This window comes from Pseudorasbora parva, chromosome 23 (assembly GCF_024679245.1).
Source record: "Pseudorasbora parva isolate DD20220531a chromosome 23, ASM2467924v1, whole genome shotgun sequence".
Lineage (NCBI taxonomy): Eukaryota > Metazoa > Chordata > Actinopteri > Cypriniformes > Gobionidae > Pseudorasbora > Pseudorasbora parva.
This window is the reverse complement of record NC_090194.1, coordinates 14,133,954-14,149,664: the sequence shown is the minus strand read 5'-3', so window position 1 is coordinate 14,149,664 and position 15,711 is coordinate 14,133,954. Positions and strand designations below refer to the sequence as shown.

Sequence of the window (15,711 nt, the reverse complement as noted above, 5' to 3'; positions counted from 1 at the left end):
CTGTCCCACATTGCCTTGGCTGGACTGCTTCTGCTGCTACTACAGCTTCCTGTGTATCTCCAAATACTAATATAAGTGTACCTCTATTATGCCACAAAAGAAAACTTTTTTATCTGTATGAAGAAAATAAAATCACTATACAGACTTTTTTTTATTAAAATTGTTAAAACTGTATGTACAATATATTGCGCTTTTATGATGAAAACAAGAACCCATTATGCTCGTTGATGAACACAAATAAAACAATTATGTTCCATGTACAATCTGTCCTTCAGTGTTCTGATGAAAAATGAACAATGTCTTAAAAAAAAATAGCAAAAGAAAGCGCTCAAACAACTCAGGATTCACAGGTAAAGACTGGCAGCAAACACGATATCCCTCTTAATCTTCGTTATACCTGTGAAAAACAAGAAAACGTCTTGATTTAAAATGAAACCCATAGCCACCCTCAAAACACTGACATAAATGGAAACTGGAAAGGCAGTCAAAGTGTGGTTTACAACAGGTTGAGGAGTCAGACGTGCTACATGACACTTCAAAGTTCCATTACATCTCATTTTGGCCCATGTTCCCAAATTATTCCTACATTAGGAACTTTAAGTAACAGCTGCTGATGGAATGGCACGTCTAATAAGGGAGAGTATCTGATTTCCTGTAGTCTTTAATACGTGACAGATTAGATGTTTTATGGTTATGTGGCATATTAACTGTATCTGTATATAATTAAAAAAATTACAGAAATTGTCATTTGTGAGAAAACGCTTCCTCACCATTGACAGAAAATGTCTGACTTTTGCGGCGGAAGTGGTGTGGACATCATCTAGTGAGATTATTTCGGAATGAAACTGTTTTCTAGCAGTCATACACTCATTGTTGAAGGATTTATGGGATTGAATGAGTGTACTCAATGTCCACTATTGTTTCAGGCACTACTACAAAAGGCTGTCTCCTCAAATAGCTTACTATATAAGGGTACAGGGTTTGATATTGTATATTTTACATATCTTTTACAGACGGCCTTATCTGGTTTAATGGAACAAAAAGGAAGTGAACTCTAGCGCCCCCCTAGAGTACAGAGGTCTTTTACGGCCATATGAATGCAAAAAGCATGCGTGTAAATGAAATGATTCATGATTCAAAACACTGAACAGCCAAACTGACATGATCTTGGATTGTGGCTTTACAGTTAACGTTATCTTATATCTCAAGCCCACAAGTTCTCCGAATGTGATCAATAATTAAATCTTTCCAAGATGGTTTACCAGTCAAGTGCTCAAAGCTGCCCACAATAAACTGGATACTCCTTGCACATGGCTCTGTTTAGCTGAATGAGTCACACCACGAGTCTACAACATGTCCTACCCGTTGCAAACTTGTTCTCCAGCTCTGTGTTTCCAATGGCCTTGGCCGCCTGGCACATCTGCCTCAAGAGCTCCTCCAATCTGCGCATACAACGGATAATACTGCCTGAGAGAGAAAGAAAAAGAGAGTGAGTCCACTGTGCTCACTACATACCAATCACATATGGTCATTTTCAGTGCTTGTAACCCATAGTTCCAATGTCCAGTAGCATCAGAAATGTTTATTTCTTAAGAAACCTTTCTTGCCAAAAGGGGCTTTACTGGAATGGTGTTCTAAGACCCCCAATGAGACCAATCCAGCAAGAGGCGAAAGGGGGATGGAGAGAAAGAGAAAAGGGGAACTTTTCAATTTTTTATATAACATCTCTCCATGACTAGAATTTATCGCTACACATGCTTTGCTGTTTGCTAATGCACATGGACACAGCCAAAATGTCACTCAGGAGCTGGAGCACAGACAGATGGGGAATTTATTTTTTTGACAGCAAGACATGAGATCCACGTTTCAAGGCTGCGTCATGCTGTGGACACGGCCAAATCTCAAAGCAGAGGCCTCTGGGACAAGACATGCAGAAAAGACGTTTCAAAACATTTTATTTTCCAGCATGCCTCATGATGTACTTATTTAGTCAGGACCAACAAAAACATAGCTGATTTCCAATATTCTTACAAAGTAATTACATTTGTTCATTTCTGGGAAATGGATGATTTGAAAATAGTCTTTTTATAGTAGAACTCTAAAAACAAGCCATTGTCAGGAACTAGAACTGGGCAATATGGGTAAAAACTAAAATTGTGTTTGTGCTAGCTAGTGCATTAAAAGAGTGATTGAGCCCAGACAGAGCCAGAATATGGACCAAACAGCCACAATTACACCAATTCAAAACATCTAAATGCAAAAAGAAGTTACTATACCAATATAACATTTATGAAAAAATATCCCCCTACATATATTTACTTTTCTTTATAAATATCTTTTATACAACACCTTATGTGGACTTGTGAACATTCATGAAAAATGATTAAATTAAAATGATTGGCCAGTTTTGTGAGCAAGAAGAAAAGTGCCTTTAAATCACAGCATTGTGTAGATAAGTTGCTTTCATTTAAAAATCAAACATATCATAAATATGTGAAAGCTTGAGCAGAAATGCAGTATGTTTGTGACTGCTGACCGTTGTTCTGAGGGAACTAGTACCTTCAAACACGTCTGTCATTTTGCATATCTGAGCGAATGAGGAACCGTTGGCCCAGGTGTAGACCACATCCATCAGGTGCGGACGGAACTGATTCAGGTAAGAGTCCTCGTCTATGTCCAGCTTGGCCTCCGCAGACACCTTAGCAATTCGCTTGGCACATTCCTAAAACCACAGCAGCAACTTGAGTCATTCATGACAACAGGCCGGTTCACACCACAGTCTGTCAGAGCTCGTCTTCACCGATTGAACATGCTGAATCAGAATGAGAACATCTGAGGCGGTTAAGACAAGATTCTAGATTCTTTGAGAGCTTATGGTGGAGGTGACATTTTGCTTCAGAAGACTTGAAATATAGGGGACAATTTAGCATCCAGGACATTCTGCAAAACATCTGTGCTCCACAGAAGTACGCCATTCATGTTTGGAAAGACATCAGGGAGAGTAAATGGTGATCATTTTAGTTAAGAGGGCTCTTTCTTAAATTTTAATTACTAATATAGTAGCAGTTTGTACACCCTTCAACTATGAACAGTTTATCAACACTGCAAATGTAGTAGTGAAATGAGGCCATCAAACTGACCTACATGTGTCCTCGCAGAAACTTCACATATAATAAAAACACTTTGGAAGTTTGGGAGTCTTTGGAAGATCAGACTGACCTATCCACATAATCCGTGAATGCAAACAGAGGTGGGAGTTTAAGTGTTGTTTGTTAAATAGTGTGTGTGTTAGTGAGCTTGTAATGTGAAGAATTTCAGAGTGGTTGACCAAATCCTGCCCCCCCCCTGAACACGCTACCTGCATCTGTCGCAGCGGTCCGGCCAGCTGCTCCGTCAGTTTGGGCATCTCATTAGCCTGTGGATGGAAAGAGGGTCAAAAAGGAACACTGTCAGAACAAATATACCACACATCTTGACACAGTGCACTTTAACTTTCTAAATTATGCATAATAGGAATGCGATCTGCCAGGTTTCATGGGAGAGGCTTTCAATTTAGTGAGTCAGCATGGATGTTAAAAATGGATTAAAGGGAAAGTTCACCCAAAAATGAAAATTAGATGTTTATCTGCTTACCCCCAGTACATCCAACATGTAGGTGTGTATGTTTCTTCAGTAGAACACAAATGAAGATTTTTAACTGCAACCGTTGGTGTGTGACAGTCAGATAATATCAGATAGAGCAAAACAAACAAACAAACAAACATGCTTAGGCAACGTGCACAAAAACCCTGCTGCTCCTCACGACACATTGATTTGTTAAGACACGAACAGATCGGTTTCTGTGTGAAACCGAACAGTATTTGTTATTTTTTTACCTCATATCCCGACGAGTCTCATTAAGTTTTCCAATCGGCAGTAACTTCCGTTAGGTGAGGTCAAAAACCTGCGCGATCATAGATATATTCCACAGATTCCTCATTTGTGCCTGCTTAGATCGATCAAATGAGGGGTCTACATGGTATATATCTATGATCGCGCAGGTTTTTGACCTCACCTAACGGAAGTTACTGCCGATGGGAAAACTTGATGAGACTCGTCTGGATATGAGGTAAAAAAAAAATACCGTTCGGTTTCCGAACCGATCGGTTTGTGTCTTAACAAATCAATGAGTCGTGAGGAGCAGCAGGGTTTTTCTGCACATTGCCCAAGCATGTTTTTGTTTGTTTTACTCTCATATACTTGTTACCTATTCACCCCATTATCTGACTGTCACACCAACAGTTGGAGTTAAAAATCTTCATTTGTGTTCGACTGAAGAAACAGACACACCTACATGTTGGATGCACTGTGGGTAAGCAGATAAACATCTAATTCTCATTTTTGGGTGAACTTTCCCTTTAACTTCTCAACAAAAACTACAGGTAAACTGCTTTATGTGACAAAATCCCTTAATTACATTTAATGGCTAATGTCAAGTAAAATTATACATTTATACTTTAAAGCACGTGAATATTCACTTTTATTTTCCAAAATATTATATTTTATATTTTTCCAGCATGTTTCTGTTACAACAAATTACGTAATTTGGCAGGAAAAATAATGCTATATTATATAACAAGTTTTTCTTTTTAAGAATTTCATCCTTTTATTAAAGACTTCTCATTAGTATTGTTTAGGAAAGCTGCACCACATTTTGGATTTAAAAACTAAAAAATTTAAACAATTTCATTCAAGTCACTTTGTATGAATTGCATTTCTTAAACATTTTTATTACCAGGTTTCATGATATAAATTTTTGATAGCATAGTTTCATAATTCTAGTAAGCAGGGTTCATGGCCCTGGAAGCCACTTTAACCCAGTTTCATGGTAAAATACCACAAGTTTAACATCTCTCTTAGCAGCCTGCTGAGGGATGCTTTTTCTTTCTATCCTAGACTATCCCACAAGCTTATGAAAGGTGAGACTGCTCAAATTAACAGATGACTGACAAGAATTAACAGCTGTCCCGTGACCAACACGCTTCATGAGGTGACATGCACGGCAAACGGCACAACAGGGTCAGACATAACACGGAGTGAACAAATGGCATGTTTGGGGTGGGACACTACACTACGGTGCAACAAACATAATATACTTAGTGGCCATTTTCATTACTACTGAATTTGAATTGTTTCCTTACAATAAGTTTCATGCATTATTTTTTTGCTACTGTACCTTTAAAGCCCAAAGTATATTTCAGTTTTGCCAAACACATTCTTTCAGTAGCTCGTCGTTTGACACTTTCTTAACTCTCTTAAGATTTCTGCATGTAAATTACCTCTTCTGATTGGCTAAACTAATTTCTCAAAACATTTAAATATTTCTTACACCACAGCATTGTTTAATTTTTGATTCTGGCCGCATATATGGAAAATGAAAGCTTCCAAATGAACAAAACCTCTTACAAAATGACTTTCAATATCTATAGCACCATTTCCACCGAAATTACCCGGAACAATTAGTACCAGGAACTTTTTTTTTCCAGGAACTTTTTCCCCCGACCTGCTACTGTCTTCATTTCCACAAGGGCTGTCAAAATTGCTCAAATGACGTTCGAATATTCCCTCTAAAACAAACACGAATATTCGAACATCTATGCACACATTTTGTCAATGCATTTTGACATTTGCATTTGACAATGCAACGCATTACGTCAATAACAGACAATAAACTACAAATTAATACAAAGAGCCATTAACTACTTGTATAGTTTGTCTATTTAAGTTTATACATATTTGACAACATATTACTAATTACACAAAAAACAAGTAGATTGTTATTATAAATTATATAATTATTATTATATATATAATTATTATATATAAATTAACTAATGGCCAAGACCGCAGCCCCGCCCCCCCCCCCCCCCCCTCTCGCCCTCACTGCGGATAACGGTTGAACAAACTTTGAGTGCTTATCAAGAGTTGTGCAAACAATTTAAGGTCGCGAGACTCGCGACTCGTCCCAAATATAGCAGGCTTCATTCAGTGATTGAAACAAATATTATTAATATTACTTGAACAGCATATTGAGCGCTCCGAGCTAGCTCAGCTGTTCTAAACAGGGAGCTTTTCCTTGACATGAAGCGGTGAATCACATCAGTGAAAGCAGTGCATTTATCCTTTATTCATGCAATTCAACTCTTCAGTCAGTACAGTAGCCTACACTTTAGTAATGTTTCTGTTTAACGTTAAATAAAATGAGGCATGGTATGCTAACTGTATCTTACATAGCTTGCATATAACTATCTCGCGGCTCAACAATTTGACCTCCTACCGACCAAAATCCAATGTCCTTCCAGACATGGATTTTTAGATTATGGAGTAAAAATCTCCTTCTCTGCTGCGGTCGAGTTGGGCTCTGCACTTTCTGCCATCTTCCACTTTCAGCAGTGACAGTGTGACTCCTGTCCTGTGACCTGTCCCTGAACCCCCATGCACGCGCTCACTCGCAAAGCAGACAGCCACGCCTCCACTACCGCGGCGGGGGATTTTTTTCCGCTTTTTGTTTTTTTTAATTCGAATATTAATTTTCACCTTCGAAATTCGTTTTTTAAAAACTATTCGAATATATATTCGAATTTAGAATATTCGTTGACAGCCCAAGTTTCCACTGCAGTCTAATTAGTCCGGTGGTGTAGGACTGTGCACAACTGCTCCTCCCAGTCAGCGTCGGACAGTAATCATTTTTGCAGATTTAAAATGCCAGTGTGTTATTATCAGCAATACGGACATTGACCGTGAGATGGCTGAGACGAACCCACACCATCGGACAGAAAGAGCAAGACTGATATTTACTGAGCGCAGAACGAACCTCGCAAAAGACTTTACAAAGTGCCGGTTGAAATAAAATGCTGTGTGAGCAAAACCAATCAGCATCTTCAGTGCCCATGTCCCACCCTCGAAAGTTCCCGAAGTCGAAAGACACAGAGTACCACCCCAAAGATCCTGCGGTGGAAATGCGGCTTTTTCAAATCGACTATGAGATAACATTTTTATGGGCTAATCTGCATATAGTGTAATTATTTAATGAACATGACATGCGCTTCACAAGTCTCAATTAGAAGTTGGCCCTTTAAATAACCTCATTCCTGTATTCATGACCACAAAACAGGTTATTTGGGCCCATAACTGTCATAACCCATTGACTTCTCTCATATTATGCCCAGACCACATTACTGCATGACGACCTTTCTGGCCTTACATTTTCCTGGAAGACAAAGCAGCTGAGGAGCGCGGTGGCCTGCTCCGCCGTCAGGTCGTTGAACAGTCCGTTAAACACCATCTCTGTCAGCAGCAGCTCATCTGCACTATAAACAGGAATACACAAGATGCTTTAGAAACAAGCTTAAGTATTAAAAATAAAGGCTGGTTTGGGTGCAGTATTTGTTGTAGTTGCTTTTAGTGCACGTCTGTTAGCTATAAATGTTTAGAACATGGACTAGAATTGTGTGAACAATATATAAGCAACCGACCATCTTGCTTGATTTTTTTTTTGTGGCAATCCTACCTGCTGATCTCACAGGCTACACGACCTTTCATCTCGATGACATCAGAGGAAGTGGCGAACCCTAGGCGTCGCAGCACACGCTTTCGGCACTTCAGCTCGTCCATCTGCAGCACAGTACGAGCTCGCTTCAGCTCACGCTTTGCCGCTTTAATGTCCCCTGCAATCTGATACACACAAGCACAGTGAGAAAATACACACGTATTATTGTTCAAAACGTGTGGTTTAACGCATTAGTTTCCGTATCTACAACTACACGTTTCTGCAATGTAAACATGCACATTTCAAAGATGCATGTTCCAGGAAGAAACCAAACAGCAGAGCTACTCATAATAGCACACCTGACGCACACTCCTGCAAACAAAATACACCATTAGAGGTTTTCACAAACAAAAGAAATCTGCAAACATGCACTTGAAATTCTTGTTTCCACACTCGGTTAAACCATTTTCATGTAATGCATCAACAAAGGCACCACATAGAAAACAGGGCAGTATCTGAAGTATAATATTTTGACAGACTTCACACGGTCACAACACCCTAAATATACAAAACTAGCAGAGACAGCGCCACCATCTGTCCAAGTGCATAAAACCTGGGCAAAAATGTGTCTAACTTAAATCATGCATCATTATTCCACGCATTTGAGGCAAGCAGAACAATATTTTCCCCTTAATATATATAGTTCAGATCATAAGTATATTTGTTATGTGCTTGTTTATATTTAATTTCAGCTTTATTGATTCTTAAAGGAACTGTATGTAAGAAATGTATTTCAATTAATCATAAAATGGCCCCGATATGTCCTAGACATTAATAAATCATGTTAATTTCAAACTTATATTAATGAGTACTGACAACAGTAGACCGGCCAGGATATTGTAATTTAAAAGTTGTTGTTGCAACTGATGTTGTTGTTGACATGTGTTTTGGCCTGAAGCTCCGCCCTCCACAGATCTACCAATCACAAAGTCAGTAGTATTTCGAATCCGCGTTGCCAGCTCTGCTATAGTTACCACAACTGCAGATCTACAAATGTTCCTGCTCCATCCTGCAGCATATCTGGCAACCTCAAGTTGGGGGGACACCGCTCTACAGTCATTTGAAAGTGATTGCAGTACAAAAATTTGGCCACAATCTTACATACGCTTCCTTTAATGAAAATATTTTAAAATAGTTTAAATTTAGTTAATAATGACATTGGTAATGCCCTGGCAATATCAGGTATACTTGATTGCAGCATTACATACTGATCAAAAGTTAAAAATTATGGTGCATTTAAAATCCCATCAACATCAGAGGGCTACACTTTTTATTCTTTTAATTAGACTTATGAAAGACAAATTCAGAATAAAAACACTAACCTGTAATGACAGAGGATTATATTAAACAATTAGCTACCATTCACTGAAAGAAACCCAAATCAGTCCAGAGAGCTAACATCAGCTGAGACAGAAAGGTTAAATAGTGTTGGCCTGCTAAGGCACAATTGATTAACCCCTTACAAGACTCAGCTCTAATGTCATTATCCACTTTACAGCTTATCTGAGATCTTTCTAAAGTGATTCAGTCTCAGACTGAAAACAGGACACTGAGAAGAGCTGAATTGTTTAAGCAAAAAGGTTAAGAACTTCTCACTTCCCCAGAAACTGCACCCAACACAACACATTCTTCAGCATTTAATATCCAAACATGCTGTATTGTGTATTGGTAATGCTAATGTGTGGTCTGAATGGCATGACCTACATTCATGCCTATAACTAGGACATGAGCTTAAATGAACAATTGTACCTCGCAAAAAAAAAAAAAACAGAAAATGTCAATTTCCTAGAAGAGACAAAGTAATTCAAATCACTATATACATTTTATAATAGACTTCAAAAGCAAATATATGCCAACAAAGTCTGGCCAACAGTGTTTTAAAGAAGTCCCGGAAAGTTATGAGCAGTAAAATCCTACAAGTAATTTTATAGCATGGTCTTGCAATAAGCATTTTATTTCTTTGAATTAAAAAAAGTATATAAAACAATTTAAATATTTATATTTCGTTTGTTATATATATATATATATATATATATATATATATATATATATATATATATATATATACATATACATATATATATATATATATATATATATATATATATATATATATATATATATACACACATATATATATATGCATACATACATATTTTTGTATTTTTTTAAATACATTTAAACCAAAGCTATTAAAATTATATACATTATAATCTATTAAATTATAAACCTTAAGTATTTAAAAAACAATGTGCATAAGGTACATCCGGAAAGTATTCACAGTGCTTCGTTCATTGTGTTGTAGCCTTATTCCAAAATGTATTAAATTCAGTATTTTTCAAAAAATTCTACAAACAATACCCCATAATAATGTGAAAGGGGTTTGTTTGAAATCTTTGCAAATTAAATAATACTTTTTTTTATTGTACATAAGTATTCACAGCCTTTGTTCAATAGAAGAAAAAAAAGAAAAAAATGTACATTTTATAGTAGATTTTACAAGCAAATATTATATAATAGAATCTAGCCTCAACACAGTAAGTATTAGTTTCCAGAGGCCATTGTGAATCTAGCCACAGATTTAGTTTTTTGAGTTAGTTCCATAGACCTTTATAGAACACAGCTGATCTAAAAAAAAAATGTAAAAAAAAAAATTCTAATCTGGTTTGGAGGGATATCCCATGTCCCCATGATGCAACTGACCACTTGATTCCATTACGCGAACACCCAACAAAATATGACCCGTGTGCAAAGCCTACAGGGACTGTATTAAAATAAAAACACTTATCCCTTTAATACCGTTGCACAATGAGAACTATGTGGCTGCAGGATTGTTTGTGATCCGATTTAGCACCTATTCACCCTGCGCAAAAGCCAGTTTCCCGCTTTTGTTTGGTTCTGGTGGACCTTCAAGATTTCAGCCGCAGGAAATGACATCCACCCTTTCTAGCATGCTAAACAATGGAGCCATATTTCACATGACATTTTTGACTCCTGCGCTGACCAGAAAAAGGTTGTCTATGAAAAGAAATGACATTTATATAAATCCCTCTGACTTCTGCACATTCACGTACATCCTACAGTGGACTCACCAGCGCTTTCTTCTCACACAGAGTGTAAACAGCCTCCAGTTTGGGGTCGCTGTGCAGGGGGTGCGTGTACATCCTGTGCTCGAATGCCTCCACCTTCTGAATGACCTTCTTCAGCGCTGGATCCTTGATACCCATATCATCTATGGGATCAAGCAGCGGAACACCATCTGGGAAACGTTTCTGCACCTCCTGGGAACCACAAGCAGTTATATGCTTTAATCTTTAAGATCACTTAACACCTTCCATTAAGAGAATGGTTGAGATGGTCCAACAGAAAAAACAGTCACTCCTAGAAATCAGCATCTGCAACTAATTGAGGTCAAATCGGTGTATAAAGGAACAATGTGATTGTGTAGGGAAGTGTCAGGATTAACAAGATTAAGCAATTTGCTACACTCAGCATGGAAAAACACAGACTTGCCCTAACAAGTCTCCCTAAAAAGACTTGCCCTTTTGTACTGCATGTGCAGTAGTATGCAACAGTAGCAGTATGCTACAGTGTTGTCACATGACATCACTACTATGGAATGCATTACGCTTTTATACATTTTCAACACAAAAAAAGTCTCCAGACTACGACTAAAATGGACCAAAAATATGGATTTAGGAGTTATATCTTTGCTAAGATCATCACTGGCGACCATATAAACTTTGATTTCAAGGCATCATCAAACTACGCCTTTGTTTATTCAAAATAAAGGCGTAGTCTGATGATGCCTTGATTTCGTGGCGCTTTTAATGTCGATGTAGACCACCGCTCCTGCTTCTTTCGGTTATGTATATGTGGGGTAACGCAGCGCAGTTTTATCATATTAGACACATTATGTGTGTTGAAAGTTAGGCTTTAACATATTAATAATTCTAAGAAGCAGGGGAGTCTCAAAAAACAGGTTATCCTGGTATATTTTTCTGTTGATATGAAAAATCGGGGTACGGACGTTATAGAGAGCAATTCATTTAATCCATTACCATTCATAAGTGAATGTGGACACAGGGTTCATTTGCATATTCATGATGAAGCAAGGGTGTAGTTACATTCAAGCTATTTTAAGGCATAAAACTCATTTTTAATTTTGGGGACATTCCCCAAATGCACTGGAAGCGGTTGACCGCTTAACACACTGTTCCAGCCAACCAATCAGAACATATTGCACTTCATAGAGACATTAACTAAACTGAGTGTTTCTGGTAAGAGAGGTACTGAAACAATGTTAAATGTGAAAAAGAATGTGTTTTCTGAAAATTCAAGCATTAAAACTTATTCTAGTAGAGCCAAATAACAAAATCAATATATTGTATCAAAGGGAACCTATTATGTCCTTTTTACAGTGATAACCATTCAGTTCATGACTAACAAAATACTGATCACTTCGAATTGAATTGTGTAAAAAAAAAAGGGGGGGGACAAAATGTGAGAATTTGTTTAAGAAAATTTTTAACTAGTAGTTGAAGCACTATGCAGTGTGTGTGCTGACCTGTATGGATTTAAGCATGCTCTGTCGATTGTCGTAGGGCCGCAGGTCTTTGGGGATGTAGAGGCGAACAGAGCTAATGGATGTAATGAGATGAAGAATCACAGGAACAACCTGAAAGATAAACAGACAGTTCTGATTGGACAAACCTCCTCTGGCTGCCTCTGCATGAAGAATTTAACATCGTGGCCATATATGACCAAAACCACAGCGAGAAGCTGGAGGGTCAATCTAAACACATTTAGCAGGCCTGGCGTAGACATAAAGCAGAGTTTACGAGCCCACGGAGATGGAGGAAAAAACAAGAGCCATCAGCTAAAGCCATCGAGCCTCAAACCTCAGGAGCGCCAGATAAATTGCTTAATGTTTGGGGGAAGAGGTCAAGAGAGGAAAACAATGACAATAACTGCCATCACAGCTGTATTGTGGCACTTTGTTATTTTATGCTTTGTTACATGTATGAAAAGCTCTCTTCTTTTTTAGGAGTAGAGAACTCCTTATGTTTCTTTTTCAAGAACATATGTGCCAGTATTTTGAATTCAAACCAAATGAAACCTTTTCAAAATTCAGCTGGTGGAGGGAGAGTTCCTCTGTTTCACAGGAACAGGGTCAGTCTGCTGAATTAGGGTTGAATTAGGGCTGCCAGTCAATTAAAAACTCACTCCATTAATATTGATGACGAGTGCTGTTATTGTTAATTAAAATCATTTTCAGGAATTTTAACTAGCTAAAAGTTAAGCTAAAGTAGCTGAATTTTATAAAAACTGAAATAAAAAAAATTATAGAGAAATAAAGAAATAATGAGCAAAACAAAACTACATACTTAATTAAAATTAAGCTTAAGTCTTTTTGTTTAAGCCAACTCAAAATATTAATAAACACTATAAGGGGCTGTTCACACAGAAGGCATTTATACACTGGGCTACTTTTCCATTGAGTTTCAATTTAAACATGCTAGACAGATGTATTTAACTGTTGCACTTGTGTTTTGCATCTTCTGAGATTCTGGGGCAGGTTTACCACCAAATTCTCACCTGCATCTCGCCCTTTTCCCCTGGACCAGCTGGCTTGGCTGCCTCTGTGGCCGCGTTCTTCACGCTGTCTTTGCTGCAGTGGACCAGAACTTCCACCACATACAACGGGTCAACATCACTACCTCCGGCCTACAACATACACATTCATCATAAGACAGAATTTGTGTTACCATTTTTTTACCTACTCCATGACTTCTCAAATAAAGAATCCTCATTTCTTTTTTTGCTGGGGATTTCTGAAACAAGTGGTGACAAGCCATCATGTATGATAAAAAAAAGATTCAGAATGAATCATTCTTACAGCTTAAGGCTTGAATACACTACTAGGGCTGGGTATTGCTAGGAATTTCATGTTTCGATTCTTGAGGCTTCGATTCGATTTGATATTGATTTATTAGCTTCGATATTGATTAATTAATAAGTAAATACACAAGTAATTAAGTACCTGAGTATATTTTTAAATAATGTGTGCAGTATTATCAATGTTTAAGGACAAAATGACTTCCTGTCATGGTTTATTTAGCAGAATAAATTGTACAATAGTGTACGTGTTGAATACAAACCACACCTGTGAGTAACAGGCGCTTTATTAACACCTCTAAAGTGCATGTAACTGTAAGTAGTAGAAAGTATAGTTCTTTCTTCCTATACATTCAAGTAATAAAAGAAATGTAAACAGAAGCACAAAACGTGCACACTCATAAAACAAAGTGCAACCATTGATATTATAACATTACAGTGTTTCCCACAGATTGGAAAGCAAATAACTCTATAGTGAAGTGAAGCTATTATCTGTCCACTTAAGCCATTCAAATGTATTGAGAGCGCTGGTTTGATTACAACTATTGAGAGCACCGTGATCTACATGACCGTGTGTGTTGTTGCGAGATGAACGCATGTCGATTCTGTGGCGCAATAACACTGAACAACTGAGCAGCTGATCCAAAATGAGCCCAAACATCAGCTTTTAATGTTGGTGGTGAAGGCTCGAATGGAGTGCAGCTGCTGTATTGGTAAAGCGCGCCTTGTACAGCGCTGAACGCTCTCACTAGTGTTGCAGACAGCGACACTGGCCGGTGGGCTACATCGATTCATAGGATTTGATGAATCGATATTGAATTGAGGAACAAATAATTGCAATGCATTGATGAATCAATATTTTTACCCAGCCCTATACACTACACAGCTTTTTTTTTTTTAAATACCAGGCATCATACATTTGGTGATTTTGTAATTGGTCATCATACAATAAATGACTGAGGATCACACTACCAGACTTTAAGTCTGTGCAGCGCTTCTATTGAAAACATGCTTAGCCTTTAGAAAAAAAATATTTTGTGGACACAGCCATACAGCGCTATTGGAAAAAAATAAGCATTACAATATTGGCTCAAAATATGAAACATGTTGTTTGGATATAAAATCTAAAGTAAAAAAAAAAAAAACCTATGCAATTGTGTGTGATATTGGTCAACTTTGACTGTCCAATATCTGCAAGTTGGCTCTGACTTTCAACAATTAGTATTGACTTGTCTAGACAACAAATCGAGTGGGGGCAAATGTGTATTCCAGGGTTTTGTTTCCTTTTTTCCCCCACTTAGAATGACGTTTTGAGTTCTGAAAGTACAATAACTAGTACAAGTGCTCTTATTGTAAATACAATACAAAATCTTACAATACCTTGACATTTGCCTTCTTTTGGAAATTGACGATTACACCCCAACCAAAATCCAGATCATCCTTTTTCACCTGGAAATGAAAGTGTGTTTAGCATTTTCAGTTTCTCTAACCAACAAAACCAAGCATGTCTTTGAGGCTATATTATCCAACGATCTGTTGTTAGACTTAGATTAAACATTAACTGTATTTGCTTGTACAGAAAAGACACTGGCCATTTACCCTGACCAGTCTGCCCGGCTGCAGGAAGGGCAGGCAGTATCTAGGTTTGTGAATAAACTCCTCAATTTCTTTTCCTAGTTTGGCCAGCTGCTGACGGATCTTGTAGTAGGTCACCACGCTCTCTTCATTGGGGATTCGTATCGCATTATACTCCTCCTCCAGCTTTTTCATCTCTACGAGAATCACAGAAAATAAAAGACAGGCTATTGAACCAAATATTAACTGTTGTGTTGTGCCAACCCCGTATGACTAACAGGCTTTTTGGTGACAAAAGACATTTTGAAAAATGTTCTGTTCCACATGATGAATAAATGCTTACAGAATTTTAACTATGGGAAATATTCCTTTAAATCATAATAGTTCTTACTCTCTACAACACCAGGCACAGCTCTGTAGTGCTGGAACTGGTAGAAGGACTTTTCCAGCATGTACTCTGGGTTGATCTCCTCCACACGTAGTAAATTGAGCACCATGTTGTAGGTCAGGTGGAACGCACTGTTCAGAGGATCTGCCGAACCCTACAAGAATAAAAGGTGTTACTCAAATCACAAATCCAACACAATCCATTGACACCCATATGGTGAAGATGACATGCAGTAAAATCAGTTCTCTCTAACACCCAACCA

The 15,711-nt window shown here is 37.8% G+C and overlaps 1 protein-coding gene across 1 annotated transcript in view; it reads right to left on the bottom strand.

The window, feature by feature from the left end:
• Positions 1–132: 132 nt before the first annotated feature.
• mtrex (Mtr4 exosome RNA helicase) overlaps positions 133–15,711 on the bottom strand; it is a 32,689-nt gene continuing 17,110 nt past the window's right edge. The window contains exons 16-27 of the mRNA XM_067433901.1: positions 15,453–15,603; positions 15,086–15,258; positions 14,867–14,935; positions 13,187–13,315; positions 12,156–12,266; positions 10,681–10,869; positions 7,550–7,713; positions 7,244–7,349; positions 3,359–3,415; positions 2,560–2,722; positions 1,363–1,467; positions 133–397 (exon numbers count right to left, since the gene is read on the bottom strand). Of these exons, the coding sequence (XP_067290002.1) occupies positions 345–397; positions 1,363–1,467; positions 2,560–2,722; positions 3,359–3,415; positions 7,244–7,349; positions 7,550–7,713; positions 10,681–10,869; positions 12,156–12,266; positions 13,187–13,315; positions 14,867–14,935; positions 15,086–15,258; positions 15,453–15,603 (1,470 nt within the window). The 3' untranslated portion in view covers positions 133–344. The remainder of the gene's footprint in view (positions 398–1,362; positions 1,468–2,559; positions 2,723–3,358; positions 3,416–7,243; positions 7,350–7,549; positions 7,714–10,680; positions 10,870–12,155; positions 12,267–13,186; positions 13,316–14,866; positions 14,936–15,085; positions 15,259–15,452; positions 15,604–15,711) is intronic.